Below are 19,442 nucleotides of genomic sequence, written 5' to 3'. Positions count from 1 at the left end.
GGGTTAGTGGAATACCAGAGAGGAGGATGTTACAGTAGTCTAGATAAGAGATGATAAGAGCGTGTACAAGGAGTTTGCATTGCAGAGGTGCATTAGGATGTCTTTCAAAGTACGTGGAACTGCAGCACACAAGTGGGCGTAACCGCATACCCCTCAATTTTGTTACCAGCTTACCAAAAACATCAAAAACAAAATATTTTTGTAAAAGTTTGGTCCTTACTTTGTAATTGCTCCATCAGCTGTATCCTTCACCAACGGACTTCCCCAGTACACGACAGCGGTCAGCTTTCCGGGCTCGGCCACTTTTGTGCGGGAAGGTGGACACTGAATCTTAGGTGGATCCAAATCTGATGGAACGCAATGAAATGGGACCATGAAGGTTTTTGACCATGAGAATTCTTTAAGTCGGCCCTGGTCTCATATAAGGGTTCAGACCTCTCAAAGACCAGCAGAAATTCTTGTCAGAAGCTAACAGCGGTAAACATGTTGTGCTTTTCATCCTTTATTCCCCCTTAATATTTGTAATCACAAAGGTTAAACATTCCTCCTGAAAATTTACCTACACAGACAGGTTCTCCTCCGCTCCACAGCCCATCTTCCATGCACACACGGTTGCGGTCTCCTTCTATCTGATAGCCTGGAAAGCAGGTATAATCACAGCGGGAACCTTCGTTAATCCCAAAAGAGCATTGATACGACCCATTAGGTATCGCTGGTAAAACCTGGCATTGTATCTCTGAAATAGAAGATAAACCTATGTTTAAAGTAGCGCTCTAGCAAACAGTAGTAGTGGCAGAGAAAGCAGTAGAAGGGTTGAGGAGCTGGATGTAGGAGGAGCTAGACCACTTACATCCTACCTTTCCTATTGGCCAATCATCTCACAATGTTCACTTACGTCTGCAATACGCATATCCAGACCAGCGACGACTTTGCAAGCAGCGCACTGAGCTCTGTCCAATGAGACGGAAGCCCTGGTCACATGATAGACTGCAGCGAGTTCCAAGAGTGCTACGGTAGCCCGGGCCTCGGGGGGAATAACAGGCCGCTTCTCCATCTTGGATCTTCAGGTCATAACACCAGCGAGGAACTTGAAAACAGACCAGAAATAATATTAAAATAAATACAGTGCAACTTCCATGCCATGCATTGATTTGAGGCACATTTCTTTAATTTATTTGAAATTAGTTTTTTAAGCACAGGTCCCCCAGGTGTTTTCAGTTCCTTAAAAAACTGCATTATTGCTATGTACATTGGTGTAAATTGACCCACGAGCATGCACACATGGGTGGCTATGGCAGAGCTCCAGGGGTAAGGCCTTGTAGCCACCCACCCATATTCTACAATGGAAGTCTAAGCATTGATGAGATTGACAAGCAAAGCACACAAAACACAGAAGCTATACATATATATATATATATATATATATATATATATATATTATCACAGCTTTCATAGCTGTGTGCATGTCTGGCAGATCAATTGCCATTTTGGAGGATCTTTGGATAAAATATGCATGTATTGTAGGGATGGCCTGCAAACACCTTCTTGCCAAAGCTACAAATCTTGTAAAAGTTCCAGAATTTACATGACATCAGTTTGTTTGTAAGCACTAAGTATTTGCAAAGTACACAATGTTTGCTCTGGATAAACAATAAAACCAGCCTCTCCCTGCCTTGTTCAGCTAAACATTGCACTGCATGAGAACCCAAAAAGGTGAAAGGAGAAGCCAGCATGTATTTGTATATATTGTAGGGTTTATAGGCAACCGTATACCGCTAACGTGATCGTTTCCACATCTTACCAAGATAATCTGGCTGGCGGGCTGGTGGGCGCTGTTCAACATAAACTTCATTATTGTAGCTTTCATCCGATGCATAGCCGGAGCCTATAATAAGACATACAAAGTGTTATTCAAACTGTAGTTTTGTGTTGCCCTGAAGGGACATTATTATTAATATTATTATTAAACAAGATTTATATAGCACCAACATATTATGTAGTACAGTACATTAAATCGGAGTTGCAAATGACAGACATTGACACAGGAGGGGAGGACCCTGCCCCGAAGAGCTTACAATCTAGTAGGTGGGGGAAGTATCACACAATAGGAGGGGAGATATGGAATGGTGGGAAGTAGTGACGGTTTCAAAAGACAGAAAAAGATGGGTAGGCAAGTTTTAAAAGATGGGTTTTGAGTGCTCTTTTAAATGAGCAGAAAGTAAGAGTAAGCCAAAAAGAATTAGGAAGACCATTCCAGAGAGTCGGGGCAGCTCTAGAAAAGTCTTGGAGCCGTGCGTGTGATGAGGTTATGAGTGAGGAAGTCATTAGTAGAACATTGGAGGAGCAAAGAGGCTGGGGGAGTATTTTTTTTTTATCAGAGCAGAAAAGTAAGTAGGACAAGAACTGTGTAGGGATTTGAAGGCAAAGCACAGGAGCTTGAATTTGATTGTAAGGTGAAATGGAAGCCAATTAAGAGAAATATAAAGAGATGCAGCAGAAGAGGAGCGGTGGGAAGGATAGATGAGTCTGGCTGCAGCATTCATAATAGATGGTAGAGGACATAAATTACTCTTAAAAATACTATGGTCATCGCCTGGGGCACTTTCAAAGTAAAATCTTTAACAATATAATTGTTTAGTTGGTTGCTTTGGCATTCAATTGGTTTGAATTGGTAGTATAGGCAACACAATATATAAAATGTTTCCGTTACAGGAGCATGCAGCAAAATATTGCAAGACCACAAACCATTAATTATTCTTTAAAGCCAGACTCCAAGCAATAAGTATTGTTAGTGTAATCTTGGGGGTTCATCCATCTTATACCCAAGATTTTGGATTTTGGATTAATTTAGAAAGTATATGAATCATGAGTAGAAGCTGATTCAAAGATTTTTTATTTGCAAGCTTTGTGTAAACGTTAGGAGAAAGTTTATAATCAGACCCATTGGTGTCCCTTGAGTGTATTATTCCTTTTATTTTCATGGAAGCTTTCCTTTGCACATAATTACTTTTGGAAAAGACATGAAAACCATTAGCCCCATCTATCTTCATCGGACAGCTAACTGGCTTTGGTTTTAGTGAATACTAGAAAGATTTAATGGTCAGACTGTACAGAACAGTAGCTGTAGAACTTCCCAAAGATCACATTACAATGCACAGAGCAGTAAGAACAGAAATCTTTCAACCTTGTGGTTTCGTTCTGCTTTATTGACAAAAAAATGGAAACATTTGGAAAAAATTATAACTGAAGTGAAGCAAATTTACGACATGCTCTCCTACCCTAACACAATCCATGAGCAATCATCTAATGCACATATCAGACAGACGGGCTCTGAAAAGGCAAATAGTTCTAGAATACTACTCCCCCCATTACAGTGGAGCACAAACACTAAAACAAAGCTTTGTTTTAACTAAATTCTGGTGAATAATCCCTACTACTTAAATTTGCATCAAGCCCTGGCTGGCCATTTTCTCTTTGTTTCTCTGTTCTCAAGGTGCTTTCATCCAGTTTTTGATGAACCAACAGAACTATAGATTGATTGCATATTAAAATAAACGTAAAAGAATAATTCCTCTAATTCTTGTGTGCAAAGCAAGCATGCTACCATTTAGGCTCATTCACCTTCGCATGGTGGGTTAATGGTCTTGAAAGGAACACCTACTGGTCACATCAACTTATATGATGAATTTCCTTAGTTCGGGGCAGGGTTCTCTCCTCCTGTATCACGGTCTGTATTAGTCTGTCATTTGCAATCCCTATTTAATGTACAGCGCTGCGTAATATGTTGGCGCTATATAAATCCTGTTTATTAATAATAATAGAGAACAGGTTTGCATGCACTTATGATTTCCCGTCCTCAGACCTAAGGCAGCCCATGCTTCTTGCCCAAGATAAATGCTTACATCAACTTTAGAGCATCAACTCTGAAATACTTCGGAGAGAGTCCTATGGAAGCCTCTACTGGATTACTTTAGGACGGGGCAGCTAACCAGAAAGGGTAAGAGCTCATTATATGAACGAACACTTCTACTTTCTTAAGAAAATTACTGTGTTTGGGCAACTTTACCATTAGGGGGGTCATTTTGGATCAGCTGAAGGACACAAGCAGAATCATTAGCTCGAATGGTAGAGCGCTCGCTTAGCATGTGCGAGGTAGTGCCATTCTCCAAACCTCTTTTAATGTCCAAAAATGGTTTTAGATTTTTAGTGGAGAGAGTAAAGAAAACATGTTAAATGTTAAGTGAATTTTTTGTTGCCAAGTGTTCCAATTTCCACCTTTACCCCCAAATGAAATGGGTCTAAAGTGGGGATTCTTCCAGTCAAGTCCTTTTACAATTGCAATTTTCCTTATGGACAAATGTACTTTCATAATATATGTATTTATGCCCTTCGCTCCAACCTAACGTAACCTATTCCTCATGCCCAAAAATGCATCCTCACCATAATTTCAAAGCCATGACCTGCCTCAATATAGAGATGTTTGAGAGCCAGCTTTATGGGAGTCCATCCTCTAAATTTGAAACTAAAGAAAGTGTGGGTCTCTTGAATGGTAGGGTGGGCATACTCACGACATGGGAACTTGTAAGAAAATGGTAAGAGCATGTTATGTGAAAGCACGTGTCCATTTTTTGGAACATTAATATGTAAAAAGACTTGACCGGTAGGAGTCTCACTTCAGACCCCCACTTCAGACTCCAACTTAAGACCACTACTTCAGACCACTGCTTCAGACCCCTACAGATCTGACAAGGTGGGGAATTAGCTCAAATGGTAGAGCGCTCGCTTAGCATGCGAGAGGTAGCGGGATCGATGCCCGCATTCTCCAAACTGTTTTTAATGCACTAAAAGCTGTTTAAGTCCATTCTCATATTAACTTCAAAAGACATGGCTTGTTTTCATGTTGGCACATTTTGGAGACGTATAAAAGTCTTTTAAAAGATCACCTTCTAACTCTGAATTTGAGGAAAGAATGCATCTTTGGCGTGTTAACTTAGGACAGGGTAAGTAGGCAGAAAAGTTAAAAAGTGCATGATGTGCACTTTTTTTTTTTTTTTTTAAACATTGCCATGAATAAGGATTTTACCTGTACTTACGCACTTCCAATCCACCACAAGTCAAGCATGCAGGGGAATTTACTTAAATGGTACAACACTCGCTTAGCATGCGAGAGGTAGTGGGATTTGATGCCGGCGTTTACCGTGGTATTTTGAATGCCCAAAACACTGTTCAGTCCATACTCAATACTCAAGATTCTAAGTGGGGGAAGTTATAGAAGGTGGGACTTTGAGGACCAAGTAAGAGAGAAAAGTATTACATAGTAAAGTGCAGTTTTTGTTACCAAGACTTCCTATTTACACCTTTATCTACCCCTCACATAAAATTTTAAACAGTTAATTGAGCATTTAATAGTATTTGGAAAATGCAGGTAACAATCTAACTTCACGCATGCTAAATGAGCACTCTACCATATGAGCTAATGCCACTACTTACTGATCTGCTCATAATTCTAAAGTGGAGAATTTACAGGTCAAGTCTTTTTACAAAGGCAATTTTCTTCATCGACAAGCGCACTTTTAGCTAACATGACCTTATGCTTTCTGCTAGCCCCTTCTTCCAACCAAAGTCATGACCTGCCTCAATATTGAGATATTTGGGTGACAGCCTGATTGAAGTGTATCTTGTGAATCTAAGATTAAAGAAAGTCTCTTGAAGGTTAGGGTGGGCTATCTTAGAATGGGAGATCTAGGAAGAAAGGATAAGAACACGGCATTTTCCTTATTTAGGACATTATCATGTATAAGGATATGACCAGTAGGAGTCCCCCTTCAGACCCTTTTCAGAGTAAACAAGTAGGGGAATTAGCTCAAATGGTAGAGCGCTCGCTTAGCATGCGAGAGGTAGCGGGATCGATGCCCGCATTCTCCAAAGCTCTTTTTAATGTACAAAAAAATGTTCAAGTGCATACTTAGCTTCACTTCAAACCCGTAATGTGCCCCAATGTTGGGACATTTTTCTTGTGTGGGTTTATTTAGTAAATGGTAAGTAGGCAGAAGGTAAAAGTATGTTATGTGCAGGTTTTTTTTTTTTTTTTTACATTGCCAAGTATAAAGACCTTACCAGTAGGAGTCGCACTTTAGACCCTCATCTCTCCATAAAGGAGGGGGAATTAGCTCAAATGGTAGAGCGCTCGCTTAGCATGCGAGAGGTAGCGGGATCGATGCCCGCATTCTCCAAAAACTTTTGAAAGCACAAAAAACTGCTCAGCTAAACTTCAAAGAAGTGCCTCAATGTTAGAATGTTTTGGAGACGGTCTTATGGAAGTCCATCTTCTAATACCAAAATAAGGAAAGTATGCATATTGGGTGGGATAACTTATGACAGGATAAGGGTCCTTTATGTAAAAGTGCACATATTTTTTGCTTTGTTTTGTGAACATTGCAATGAGTAAGGCCTTTACCAGTAGGAGTCCAGCTTCAGGCCTACTATAAGCCAAGCATGCAGGGGAATTCACTCAAATGGTAGAGCGCTCACTTAGCATGTGTGAGAAAGTGGGATCGATGCTTCTGTCCTCCTTTCTTAATGCACAAAAACTGTTCAAGGTTTTACAGTCATGATCTGCCTCAATATTGGAATGCTTAAACGACAGTTTTATTTCCATCTTCTGAATTTGAAATTAAAGAAAGTATGCGTCTCCTGAAAGGTAGGATGGCCTAACTAAGGCCAGGGGAACTTAGAAGAAAGATTACTTACTACTTGGTAAGAACATGTCATGTTAAAGTGCATTTGTCCTTTTATTACGATAATACCATGTAAAAAGACTTGACCAGTTACCAGTAGTCCCACTTCAGGTCCTATTTAAAGCAAGCATGCAGGGGAATTAGCTCAAATGGTAGAGCGCTTGCTTAGCATGCGAGCGGTAGCCGGATTGATGCCCGCATTCTCCAAACATCTTTTTAATGTAGAAAAAACTGTTCAAGTGCATACTTAGCCTCACTTCAAACCCGTAATCTGCCTCAATGTTGGGACATTTTAAAGACAGATTTATAGAAGTCCATCTTCCAGTAAAGAATGTATCTTGTGTGGGTTAATTTAGGAAAGGGTAAGTAGGTTGAAGCTAAAAATATGTTATGTGCACTTTTTTTTTTTTTTTTTTTTTTTTAGGACATTGGCAAGTATAAAGACTTTACCAGTAGGAGTCGCACTTTAGACCCTCAACTCCCCACACAGGAAGGGGAATTAGCTCAAATGGTAGAGCGCTCGCTTAGCATGCGAGAGGTAGTGGGATCGATGCCCGCATTCTCCAAAACATTTTGACCCTGCAAATCACGGTTCAATAATTTAGGTTGATGTTACGCAAAGTGCAAATGCAAAGTAGTAAGAAAAAAATGTAAAATATATAGTGTTCTTATTTGTCTTTTTTATCTCACTGCTTAAATCCTAAACATGGGTTTGTGAATGCACAAGGATTTTGAAAATAAAAACATCTACCCCACTACTCCGAGACACTGCACACACACACATTCAAGATTCTGCTCTTCCTATTATTTTCTTTTAATAAAAAGTGATCATACTTCTAGTTATTAACATTGTTGTTAGACAATATTCCAGTAGGCTGTGGCATTTAAATGATGCTCAGTTGCTAATAATGGGCCCAAAGTGTGCCAAGAAAATATCCTCCACCATTACCAACCTGAACCAAGCAGGATAGATCCATGTTCATGATGCCAAATTTTGACCCCACCATCCAACTGTCACAGAAAAAATCAGGACTCATCAGACCAAGTAATATTTTTCCAGTCTTCCCCAATTTTGGTAAGCCTGTGCAAATTGTAGCCTTGGGTGCCTGTTTTTAGACAAAAGGAGTGGCACCCCGTGTGATCCCCTGCTGCTGTAGACCATTTGCATCAAAGTTCAATGTGTTGCATATTCAAAGATGTTATTTTACATTCACCAGTGCAAGGTGAGCTTTCTTTTAGCTAAAATCTGGCTGATCTCTTCTGACATTAACAAGCCATTGTCATCCAGATAATCCCTGCTCTTTGGATATTTATACTTTTTGGAACCATTCTCTATAAACCCCAGCGATGGTTGTGTGTAAAAAATCTGAACAGATTAGAGGTCTTTGGAACATACAGACCAGCCTGCCTCCGATCAACAACCATGCCATGTTTAAAAGCCGCAACAATCATTAGCCAGGGGTTTAGGTGACTTGAAGGATGATGTTTTCAGCACATGGCTATCCGGAAGGAAATAACAGTCACCTTAGTTTTTTGCAGCACATGAGTCAGGCCAGTAGCAGATGTAGCCAACATTGGGTCCCCCATGCAGAATTGACTTGGGGCCCTCCAACAAACTGACTTGGCTGAGGAAGGTCTCGTTCAGCAGCACATTTTGTACCTCTCATGTCAGAGAATATTTATCAGTTCCCGTTCACTTTGCCATTTGATGATCCAATTCTAGTTTTGCATTTCACTATCTTGTCCCTATAACGTGTCCAGCGCTCCTGAAATGAGTCAGATGTCTCATATATTAACAAGCAAAACATTTGTCCTGTGCAGCTGGCTGTCACGTAATCAGACCACAAACTCCAATTCCATGGAGACTGAAAAGAATGCTCAGCTTTTGAATTACACTTTAACTTGTTTCTTGCAGGAGCCTCCAGGCTGGATGACACATAGGAGAACAATTCAATTAAATGCACAGAAGAGCCACACAAAAAGCCTTACTCCTTCATAGCTGGATCATGGCTATTGATGGTTTTTATGGCTTGGAGCATATTTAAATATCGTCTAGATACGTCAGCCACAAACATTTTGATATCCTTTGTGAATGAACGATCGTGTCGTTATCTGTATGTACAGGATCGGTGCTATACGATCGTTCGCAGATTTCGTGCAGGATCGTTCGTCGTTCGTTTACCAACGATAATAATTGGAAGTGTGTACGTAGCTTTAAAGGTTGTGGTGTGGTTATCACTTTTTCTTTGCATTACATGCAGCATTTTACCCAAAGTCACCCATAGAAAAAGAATAGGGGAGTCAGTGGTTCAGTATTGCCTGTTGCGGCTCATGGTAAAATGTCCAACTGCTGGTTAAGAAACAGTCCAGGGGTTGGGGTGACGAGCAGCTGGCAAGGTGGCAACCACAAGAAACAACCTGGGAACGCCTGCTTCTTCTGCACATCTGAACTACCTATAATTGTAATTGCAGCCACAATGAACCCGATTTATTAAAGCTCTCCAAGGCTGGGAAGGATAGACTTTCATCAGTGAAGCTGGGTGATCCAGCAAACCTGGAATGCATTTCATAAAAGTAATTGTTTGCAAATGTTTTCAATCCAGGACCAGATCCATTTTGGGTTTTCTGTATCACCCAGCTTCACTGATGAAAGTGTATCTTCTCCAGCTTTGGAGAGCTTTATTAAATCAGGCCAGATGCATCCACTTTTTAGTAGCATGGGGAAATAAAAACATTTGGCTTTCATTGCTGGGATTCCAATGTGAATGGTTCTGCTCACTTCCTGTTCCAATGCCGCCCTGGAATTGGAACAGAAGTTGGGGGCAGGAAATCTTTAAAGGGGTAAGAATTTAAAGGGGTAGTTAGCCGACACTCTTTAATTGCCCCAGCTGCCCCTGTCACATATCCAAAGGATCAGGAAATATAATTGGACCCCACTCATGAAATCATAACCGGATTGCTTCACAGCCACCAGCAAATGCAAAGCGTCTATGCAGCCGGCTTCAACTGTTTGGTATTGCACCATAGATATACACAAGCATTAATATGGATTTGAGTAATGCTGGATGCAACAAATATTTTACCATGCAATGTAACAACACCCACCTGATAATGGGCCCCTAATGATTAGCTGGTATTGTTATTAAGAAACGTTATCCCTATATTTAAGAAATATATCCCTATATTTATATATTTTAGGGGTGCTGGTAAACTTAAAGCATAGGCCATGGCAAAAGTAAAAGAAAAAAAATGCAGTAATGTCCTTTAACCCCCCTGATGTTCTAATTCTATCCATATTTCCATGCAAAAAGCATTACATTTTTTTTTGCATAGAAATTTATTTTACATTGTAGGCTTTAAATCTTAGGCATAACTTACCGAAATATGTCCAATATTTATTAAATTTAATTAAAAACTTTAAATAAAAAAAGCTCAAAAACCTGTTATTACTAAAAATAGTGAAACATGTAATATAACTGTATAGTAGCTTGTATAATATATATAATATATTATATATGTTCTAAGAAGATTTATTTGTATTCGACTCAATACAACTATTTTGTATTGAATCAAATACAAAATTATTTCAATTTCCCGACGCTTCTCCCGCCTGGGGACGCTGACGGAGAAAGGTAAGTGTTTTTTTTTTAAGGTTTGAGCGACCCCGAGTGTGAATTGTTTTTGTGAGGACTATTGACCCAATACTAATATTTAAAAGTAAATATTTATATTTATAGAATTAAAAGAGACATTTATACATCCTGAGAAGAAGCAACATTATGAACCATCTTGTTTCTGAATGTTCCAGTGGCGTATGGGCACACAGGTTAACTTTGGCACACAGGTTAACTTTGAGGCACATTAAAACAAAATGACATAATATACTGCTTTTCGCAGGTAAAATGCACCCCGAGTCACATTCGGGAATACCGCTAGAGGGGTTAAAGACCCTGCAAATGCAGAAAAATACACTTTTCACATCTTCCAGAAATCTAGCAGCTCTTATTTCTTGTGAGCTGACAACACATAGTGATTTTATGGACTCAGAGGTGTCAGCTCTGCCCAATTACATCAGAAGTGACCCAGGGGAAGAGAAGAGGGCTTTGGGGGACTGATAGTATAGAGACCTGGGGCAGTGAGGCAAGATAAATATTTTTTTTTTTTTGTAATAGTACCCTAAGCATAAATGTCCATTTAACCCTTGCAGTGCTAGGGATCTGAAATACCCCCAGGGTTCAGCTTTATATGTGCCTGGTCTGGTAGTCAGGATCACAAGGATAAATGTAAAGGGTCATACAACATGTTTAGGGATCTGAAATACCCCCAGGGTTCAGCTTTATATGTGCCTGGTCTGGTAGTCAGGATCACAAGGATAAATGTAAAGGGTCATACAACATGTTTATTTTAACAACAGCACTGTACTTATTGTGCTCTTGGACATTTACTGAAGCTTGAGTTAATAACTCTGCAGGGTGTTAGCAGTTGCAGGACATACAGGAAATGTCACAGAGAGCTCAGGATCAGACACTTCCAGGTGGAAGCCTGGAAGCCATGCAGCCACGTGCAGCCATTGCTCTGAGCCCATGCTGGGAGTCACGTGACCAGGCGGTGAGCCCAGAATTAAAGCGCTGGGGAAAATGTGTTAGGATCCGTACAGAATAATCATTATCCTATTCTGTGCATTGTGCAAAAATGTAAATAATCACAGAAAGGTGAATGTACGTTTTACTATAATAAAAGGTATAAAAATTAAAAAAAACTTATTCCCTGACCGGGAATCGAACCCGGGCCGCGGCGGTGAGAGCGCCGAATCCTAACCACTAGACCACCAGGGAAGGCTGACATATAGGCTGAAATATGTGCTGAAATTTTAATACATAGTGTTACATTGCACATGTGTCTCTCTCAGTTGTAGAACCTGATTGTGGTGCCTGTGATTCAGAATCAATTATTTTTGCAAATCAATTCTCAATATAGATAGCATTTACTGCATGTGTGCGTTCATTGGTCACACCCCAAAAGCAGTAGGGAATTATTTAAAATGAACTTTTTATGAATTATCATTTTTATATAATATTTATATTTAAATCAATAAACAGTATTGATATAGCGCCAACATATTACACAGCGCTGTAAATTAAATAGGGATTGCAATGACAGGCAGTTACACACAGTGACACAGGAAGAGGAGAGGACCCTGCCCTGAGGAGCTTACAATTTAACAGGTGAGGAAGCTGCATACAATAGGAGGAAAATATTATATAAATATATATATATTAAATAAGTGAAAACTCAGAGCTATCCTGAGTCAGGAGCACTATTTCTATGTTATTTCAAAAGATCTATACAGCCCTCCCAGCCCTTGTATTACCCTGTTTCCCCGATTATAAGGCACTGTCTTATATTTTTTGAAATGCCAAAATATGCCCTAGGTCTTATTTTCAGAGGATGTCTTATTTTTCCATGAAGAATAGCTCAACATACAAACTGTTTCTTTATAATTGATTGCCAGTGTCTAATATACCATCCACTTGTCCAGTCGTGGATCTGTATTAGCAATTGTTAATCAAACATTTTTTAAAAGATGCCCATTTTCAATCAACATTCTGCCCAAATATGGAAAATGGATGAAAAGTTTAATTCTAAATTTTCATCAAATCAATTGTCTAAGCATTCAAGTACATCACATGGCTTGCCTTAGACCAGGGGTGTCAAATCTGGCCCCACAATGTCCTTTTTTTTGGACCCCCAAAGGAATCCTAAATATGAACTGCAGCTGGCCCGCCGCTGCATTGAAATAGCGCGGCTACTACAATTTCCGGCATCACTCGCGTCTATAGACCAGCGGGCTCTCTGCCTATGTGTGGCCCTGCATTGGACTGTTTTATAGATGCAAGTAATGCCGGGAATTTTAGTAGCAGCGCTATTTCAATGAAGAGGGAGTTTCAGCGCCGGCCACTCATAAGATTTAGCTCCGCATTGGCCGCGTCTGGCATTTCCAGCACTCCCCCTCAGCTTTTCCTTGCTACTCCAAGGCATGGACTTCAATAGTTGGATTTTCATAGAAGAAAATTGTTATAGTTGTTAGCCTGTGCAAAAAGGTTACTATTGAAATTTAACTCTAGGCTACAAAAAGGGAAACACATAAGATTTTTTTTCTTAAATAAAATAAAAAAAAAAATGTTATGCCCTATTTTTATGCTTTCTCTATTATAAGCTTGTTCCAGATTGAATGTGAAGCAAAACCTCTTTGTTTCCATATGGAAAGGTTTTATATCTAATGAGAAGGAAACATTTCCTCAATTTTTTCAATAAATTTTAAGGTTGGGTAGTGGCTTTTTAATTTTGGCCCTCTGTGTATTTGAGTTTGACACCCCTGCCTTAGACCATGAAATATTTACTCTCTGTTCTACAGGAATGTGGAGAGGGGCAATAGAGGACGATTATACAGGGTTGACATTGCTAGTAAATTTTATTCCACTAAAGCTTGCTTGGTGTCAGTCCACAACGGGTCAGCATACTTTACCATAAGCCTATCAACTCAATTGGTGGCAAATTTGGCAAATTTCACACTCATGTTAGATATGGATTGGAAATTTCTGGGCCCCATACTAGGTAATCTTCCCAAGAATTTTTAAAGTCCCACTTCAGACAGGTGGTTATTGCAGAAAGAGACAGACAACATCCTTCTGCGATACCTGTTCTTACCAGCCTGATTGCCACCCCGAATTTTGCTAAATTGCGCATCCCAGGATTGAATGAATCCTGTCATCCTGGCCCAGCCATGGAAGATGGCACCACCTGGCAATGGAACAGGGATGGGTAAGTACCACAGGTTTAGTTCCGCTTTAAAAGCGCTGGCACGGGTGAGATGCTACACGTAGATGAAATGGTTTAGGGGCATGAGGACACAGTAACTTTACCCTTTGGTGGAACCTAACCTCCAAATACATTTCCAAACCTTTTTAAAGATCTCATTATCTCTCTTTTCCTTAAAGCAAATATCACAGCAATTTTCCTGCGTCTTGTCCCAGAATTTAAATGGAAAAGGCGAAAGGAATATTTTGAAGTGAGAAAACTGCGAATGGATTCAAAAATCAATAAAATAATGAAACAGCGGAAAGTCAAAGAAAAGGAAAATCATTTACCTTCATTATACACGGCTGCCACCATCTTAAGGAGTGTGAGCGCTAGAAGCCGTATTGACTGTTCCATCGTGGCCTATTTTACTTCCAGGGGTCCCAATCTTCCAGGCAGACAGCGGCACCTACAGAGGAAATGGATTTCACAGATGAAGCCAGCACAATGAATAATTTGTTTCGGTCAGGGAAAGGAATTTGTTTCTGCTAGCATCATCCAAAGAGAGCGGAATGAAAAATCTGCATGCCTGAAATATATTCAGTTAAAATGTAACCTACAGAAATATTGGTCATATTGGGGTCATTCTAGGGGGCACAATGCTATAAAGAAAACCTTCCTTGCTCCAATAGGGAAATCAGCAGGTTTGCTTTGATACCCCCAGCAGAATTTATTCACCCTACCGGCTCACCCATTGTCCCAATCAATCAAATGGAAAAACCAAATACTTTTATTTTCACATTCACATGGGGGTAGGAAGTTATTTTGGGCAAATCAACAAGTTTGCTGTAATGCTCCTGAACCCAACAGCGCCTATTAACCATACCAGCTCAGCAAGTGCTTCAATCAACCAAATGGTGCAAAGAAAATACCTGCTTCTTCCAGGTACAACGGAGTATGTGACCATTTTTTCAAAAGGTACATGGCAATAGGTCCAGTGCATTCTCATGGGGGCAGGGAGTACTTGGTTCAGAGCTTGCACAGTATTTCCTTTAGGTATGCACTGCTGGTGTTGCTTTGGGGAGGGGGTCATTAAAATAAACCTGCACCTTCACCAACAAGACCATACCCCTGCCACGTCTCCATTGGTGTGGGCCTCATAGAATAATACACAAAACGGATTGGTTAAACCCGCAAGTGTTTTTTTTTTTACCACTACTTTTTATGATTGAACAGATGGAATGATGAAGATGAAGTGGAAAATAACACTTCTAAACAGATGTGTTTACAGCAAACTAAAAATAAAGACGTCTGCGGAGGAGAAAGGCAAAGATGGATTGCAAAAGAGTTCTTCCAAAGAAAGCAAAGAATGGTTTTATTTTAAGTTTTGCAAAGCCTTTAAAAACCTCAACAATGAAAATATTTTGGTTAGTGTTTATTGATAAAAGGCTGCCGTTGTGATATACAAAGTGTCACCCTTTTCCTGTCTGCATGGCAATTGGATTTGAGTTCTAATAGTTAGATAGATAGGTGATGTGTATTGAATGCTTTGGAAGCCATTGTTGCATTTAGAATATATGAGAGAGATGCACCTTTGATGTAGTTGTCTTTATTCAGTTGCACCCCAGGGAAGTAACTAGAACTCAGTGGCCCCCCTGCAAAATTAGGAGGTCCCTTCTTTCCAAATATAACGTCCTAACTATCGTCTATACAGACATTGACTGCCATTAGGAGGGGACCTGTAGTGCCATGGAAAAAGAGGAGGAACCTTGAGTTCTGAGGGGGGCTGCCAATACCAATTTGATGTCTCCTATGGCTCCTGGGGGGTCACTTGTTATTGCCATAGGGCTGCTAGTATTACTTTCTCACTATTCCATTCTTTTTCAGGTCCATGTCTCTAGCTCATCAGTGAGTATAGCAAGGGAACACTTGGCAGGTAAGAGTGACACTGGGAGCCCCCTGGCCCTGTCCTCTCCAACCCCCTGCACACAGTTCACCTTGTTTAATACTTACCTTTACCTTTGTTCAAGTAATAACTACTATTCTGCTCAATGACCCTGAAGAAGTGTTAACTCCTCTCTCCCTAACAATGGTGGACATGGGGAGGTGCAAAATGTGTCGCTGTACGGGGGTGCTGTACATCCCTCACCCACAAGAAGACCCCTGGGGGGTCAGTTCGGCAAAGGGGGCCCAATTCAGTTCTGAACATTGCTCCCTAAATAAACCCCTTGCCCCTTACATTCAATTGAAAAGACATAGACCCTGATTTATGAAAGCTCTCCAAGGCTGGGGAGAATACACTTTCAGAAGTGAACTGGGTGATCCAGCAAACCTGGAATGGATCTGGTCCAGGATTCAAAACATTTGCTAGCAAATAGAAAATGATTTTTTAAATGGATCTGGTCCAGGATTCAAAACATTTGCTAGCAAATAGAAAATGATTTTTTAAAAATCCATTCCATGTTTTCTGGATCACCCAGTTCACTTCTGAAAGTGTATTCTCTCCAGCCTTGGAGAGCTTTCATAAATCAGGGCCAAAGTCTCAAAGCAAACAGCTTCTGCTTTGATTCTCCACATTGCACTTTATACATACCATGTTTTTTTTTTAAATATGGACTTTAAAAGAAGAAACTCATTAAAGTTTTCCTTCAAACAAAAAATAAACATGTGTTGTTTTTAATGCTTTCACAGATGTTTCCATTTTACCAAAATTCTCAAGGCTATTGCCCTATGACTCAGCATGAGAAGTTGGGACACCGTGTCCTGCCAGCAAGCTTATCATCCGTTATGTAATACATACAGCATTGTTTTATAGGAATGCTCAATATAAAGTCATTGTGCAATGGGGGGTCAGTATTTTCATCCTATGGAGGATTAATTTATTTAGAAATTCATATAGAATGCATTGACATTTCAGAAGACAATGTAATTCCCACCTATGGGCCGGTGACACAATCCCTTACACAGCAGGATTTAAACAAGAGGATGGAAGGCTATAAGAATAAGCCAATATAACTCTATTAAATAGCATGGCTGGCTTACTGCTGTAATATTCCTGACAGGAGAGAAAAGATTGATGACTTTAGCAGTGTGCTGATGCTTCTCTGGACAGCGGGCTGGAAGCAGATTATTGACCAAAGTTATATTACCTAACTGCAGCGGGGAAAATGAGCTCATCAGCTTGTACTGCTTGCTAGGAAGTTACAAGAGTGGTTGAAAAGAATGACAAATAAAACACACACATATATATATCAACATATAAAGGACTACTAATAGAAATGCCTGGGTTCCATACTAGGTAAACTTCCTGGACCCTCCTCCCCTATGTGTAAAAGTCCCTGCATTGCAAACGTTCTTTTGATCGGGAACTTGGTACAGAAGTACCCCTTGTGCTGATAGGGGAAAAATAGCTGCTTTTCTGATGTTTAGTTTTAAAGTAGAAATGTAGCCAGCCTACGGACATTCAAAAATGAACAGTACATAAACTTTACAACAAGGCTTTATTAACCTTTGTAGCTGCAGGCACTATGGAGTGATTCATCTTCAAACTTCACAATAGATGCAGTGAAGTTCATCAATGTGAGTCTCAGGGCTAAGCTTCTTCCCTCCCTTCCTATGGAGCTAATAGGTATTTATAACAGGGATTAGAATATTGGTGTGCCACTAAGAGAAGAAAGGTGCACTGCAAAGGGAAAGTGAAAGTAATTCTGATGAGAATTTTGCAGATGGATTGCCTTACAGTGCTTGCAGCTAAAGAGGGCAGTAAGATCTTGTTTGCTGCCTTTTAGGAGTATGTAAATCTTTGATAATCCATAGCCTAACTACCTTTAAATGAAACATGTACCCATGTACGTTTATTCCACAATTATAGCTTTACACAGTTTGCTCCACTTTTTTAAACTTGTTTCTTTTTCTTCAGTATGTGGTTTGAAAACCACGAACACCCACTTCCAGCTTCCTGCAGAAAGATAAATATAATGTGGTCTAGTGGCTCTGGTGCTATTGTATGCTGGGATCAGATCCAAGAATGCCACCGGTTTATTCTCAGACATCAAATATTGCTGCATAGAGGAAAGTAAAGACAAACAGTGTCTGTCACTAAGTTTTCCACCATAGTGAAACTTGTCATGATTTTAGATACAGTATAACAAATAATACCTGCACGTCCCTGTTATATTCAGTTTGGCGAAGTGGAGAGTTATCATTTCTGTGATCATTTGGAGACAAACATGTGAATTCTGCCTTTTCAGCAAAATTGGGAAAGCTGGATTTAAATTTTAAGGGTGCATTTTGCTTTACATGGCTCCTAAGGGTTCAAAGTATTATCCCACATCACAGAGGAGTGAAGGACACAAAGTGATGAGAGAGGGTTTTTTGCAACAAAAACTCGATTTTTAATACGCTGGACACATTTTCAAACAATTTATAGTACATATAAAGTAAAACTCCATTTAAAAATGCAGTCCTCCAGTAAAAATCCAAACATGGGGGAAAGCCTCTGTTGCTGACGCGTTTCGCTATTTAGCTTCCTCAAACTCAGGACTATGTAGGTACTGTGACCTTAATAATAGGAGGTGATTTCCAGGTAGTCGGAAGTGAGAATAATCCAAACCAGGTAAGGGTTAATTACAGTGTCTAGGGAAGTAGAGGCGATCAGCAAAGCTCGGATATGTTCACATCGCTGATAAAGTTGCAGTGCGCTTTTTGCTTCCTCTGCCGCCTTTTGGGTGATGATGCTACATGGTAGTACCCTGGTCCCCCTTCTCATTCCCTATGGAGCTGATGCAGGGAGATGCTATGGCAGTTCCGTAGGGAATGAACGGGGGTGGCAGGGTACTTATATCACTTACTGTCAAAATTGCACATGCCAGTTCTTTAAGAACCGGTTCGGTGATGCGACTGGTTGAGCAGCTGGCAAGGTTCAGGCTGAAGGGTCTGAAACTTCCCTAAGGAAGTCCCAAAAGTTTTCAGTCTGCCCAATTTTTCCAAACTTATTGTAAACCCTAAATCAAATATATTTGTCAGAATGCCTCACTGTATACAATTTGCTTAGGATTTTTGTGTAAATCAGCAAAGTTAATTACTTGAGAACGCTGCTAGTAACAAAACTTCCTGCTGCAGGCGGACAATGCTAAGCCTTACGATTTGTAAGACACATCAGTTTTGGCAACTTATCCACTAAAGAAAATTATATAAGGTGTGTCATGTTTCCAAACTTGATGAAAAAAATTGGGCTTGAATACATTTTAATGTTCCCACACTCCACTATAATATAACACAACTGCTACAGGTTCAGTTAAAAAACACAAACACATAAAAAAACACATATACACATACCATAATACCATGCCCAATACATCTTCTTGGTAAATAAATCATGTATGTACAGTCTAACTGATGGCCAATGGTCCAATAATTCCACCATTGATCATTTTGCACAATGTTTTATGAAAGAATTAAAGTACTCACTCTTCTATGAAGACGGGGAATACGGAACAGGCTTAGAGCTTGGCATGTATGAACATTTCGAACATGCCAGTAAACACCCCCAACCAAAAATAAATAACAAAAAGAAAAAAAAACATAAAACCCTGCATAGATTGTCCAGAAGAACCCCTTAAAGATACATGAACCCACTTGCACCTTTCCTAACCTGTTTTTGTAGAATTGGATAATTGGTCTTCAGCCCTAAAGAGTCAGCGAAGAGTTGCAACCGGTCGGACGACTGATCACGTAGCCCAGATGTTCAGACGTCTGGATTTTGGAAGAAGGTTTTTCACTTCTATACAGTCATAGAAGAGAAGAGGGGAGGACTGGGGGCTGGAGGAGGAGAAGAACATTTGCCAAACAGCAGCTTGGCTCTGTCAATTTGGTGATATGAAAAAGAATCATTGAGCAGAACCCAGC

General features: G+C 40.0%; 1 protein-coding gene and 5 non-coding genes across 7 annotated transcripts in view; 4 read left to right on the top strand and 2 right to left on the bottom strand.

The window, feature by feature from the left end:
* The window catches only part of SRPX2 (sushi repeat containing protein X-linked 2), a 26,457-nt gene extending 7,022 nt beyond the window's left edge, over nt 1-19,435 (bottom strand). Inside the window, exons 1-7 of one of the 2 annotated variants that reach the window (XM_072430506.1) lie at nt 19,189-19,435; nt 17,361-17,596; nt 13,886-14,004; nt 1,802-1,885; nt 896-1,087; nt 560-736; nt 221-347 (exon numbers count right to left, since the gene is read on the bottom strand). In XM_072430506.1, the coding sequence (XP_072286607.1) occupies nt 221-347; nt 560-736; nt 896-1,087; nt 1,802-1,885; nt 13,886-13,952 (647 nt within the window). In that variant the 5' untranslated portion in view covers nt 13,953-14,004; nt 17,361-17,596; nt 19,189-19,435. The remainder of the gene's footprint in view (nt 1-220; nt 348-559; nt 737-895; nt 1,088-1,801; nt 1,886-13,885; nt 14,005-17,360; nt 17,597-19,188) is intronic. The other variant, XM_072430505.1, reaches the window with a different exon arrangement.
* On the top strand, nt 4,753-4,825 carry TRNAA-AGC (transfer RNA alanine (anticodon AGC)). Its single transcript has one exon. It is a non-coding gene; the product is annotated as a tRNA-Ala (tRNA).
* Nucleotides 5,853-5,925, top strand: TRNAA-AGC (transfer RNA alanine (anticodon AGC)). The gene has a single exon. It is a non-coding gene; the product is annotated as a tRNA-Ala (tRNA).
* On the top strand, nt 6,161-6,233 carry TRNAA-AGC (transfer RNA alanine (anticodon AGC)). Its single transcript has one exon. It is a non-coding gene; the product is annotated as a tRNA-Ala (tRNA).
* TRNAA-AGC (transfer RNA alanine (anticodon AGC)) lies at nt 7,231-7,303 on the top strand. The gene has a single exon. It is a non-coding gene; the product is annotated as a tRNA-Ala (tRNA).
* On the bottom strand, nt 11,501-11,572 carry TRNAE-CUC (transfer RNA glutamic acid (anticodon CUC)). Its single transcript has one exon. It is a non-coding gene; the product is annotated as a tRNA-Glu (tRNA).
* Nucleotides 19,436-19,442: the final 7 nt, after the last annotated feature.

The sequence above is a fragment of the Pyxicephalus adspersus genome, chromosome Z (genome assembly GCF_032062135.1).
Source record: "Pyxicephalus adspersus chromosome Z, UCB_Pads_2.0, whole genome shotgun sequence".
Taxonomy (NCBI): domain Eukaryota; kingdom Metazoa; phylum Chordata; class Amphibia; order Anura; family Pyxicephalidae; genus Pyxicephalus; species Pyxicephalus adspersus.
The sequence above is the reverse complement of the archived record's forward strand: the minus strand, read 5'-3'. Positions and strand labels throughout refer to the sequence as shown.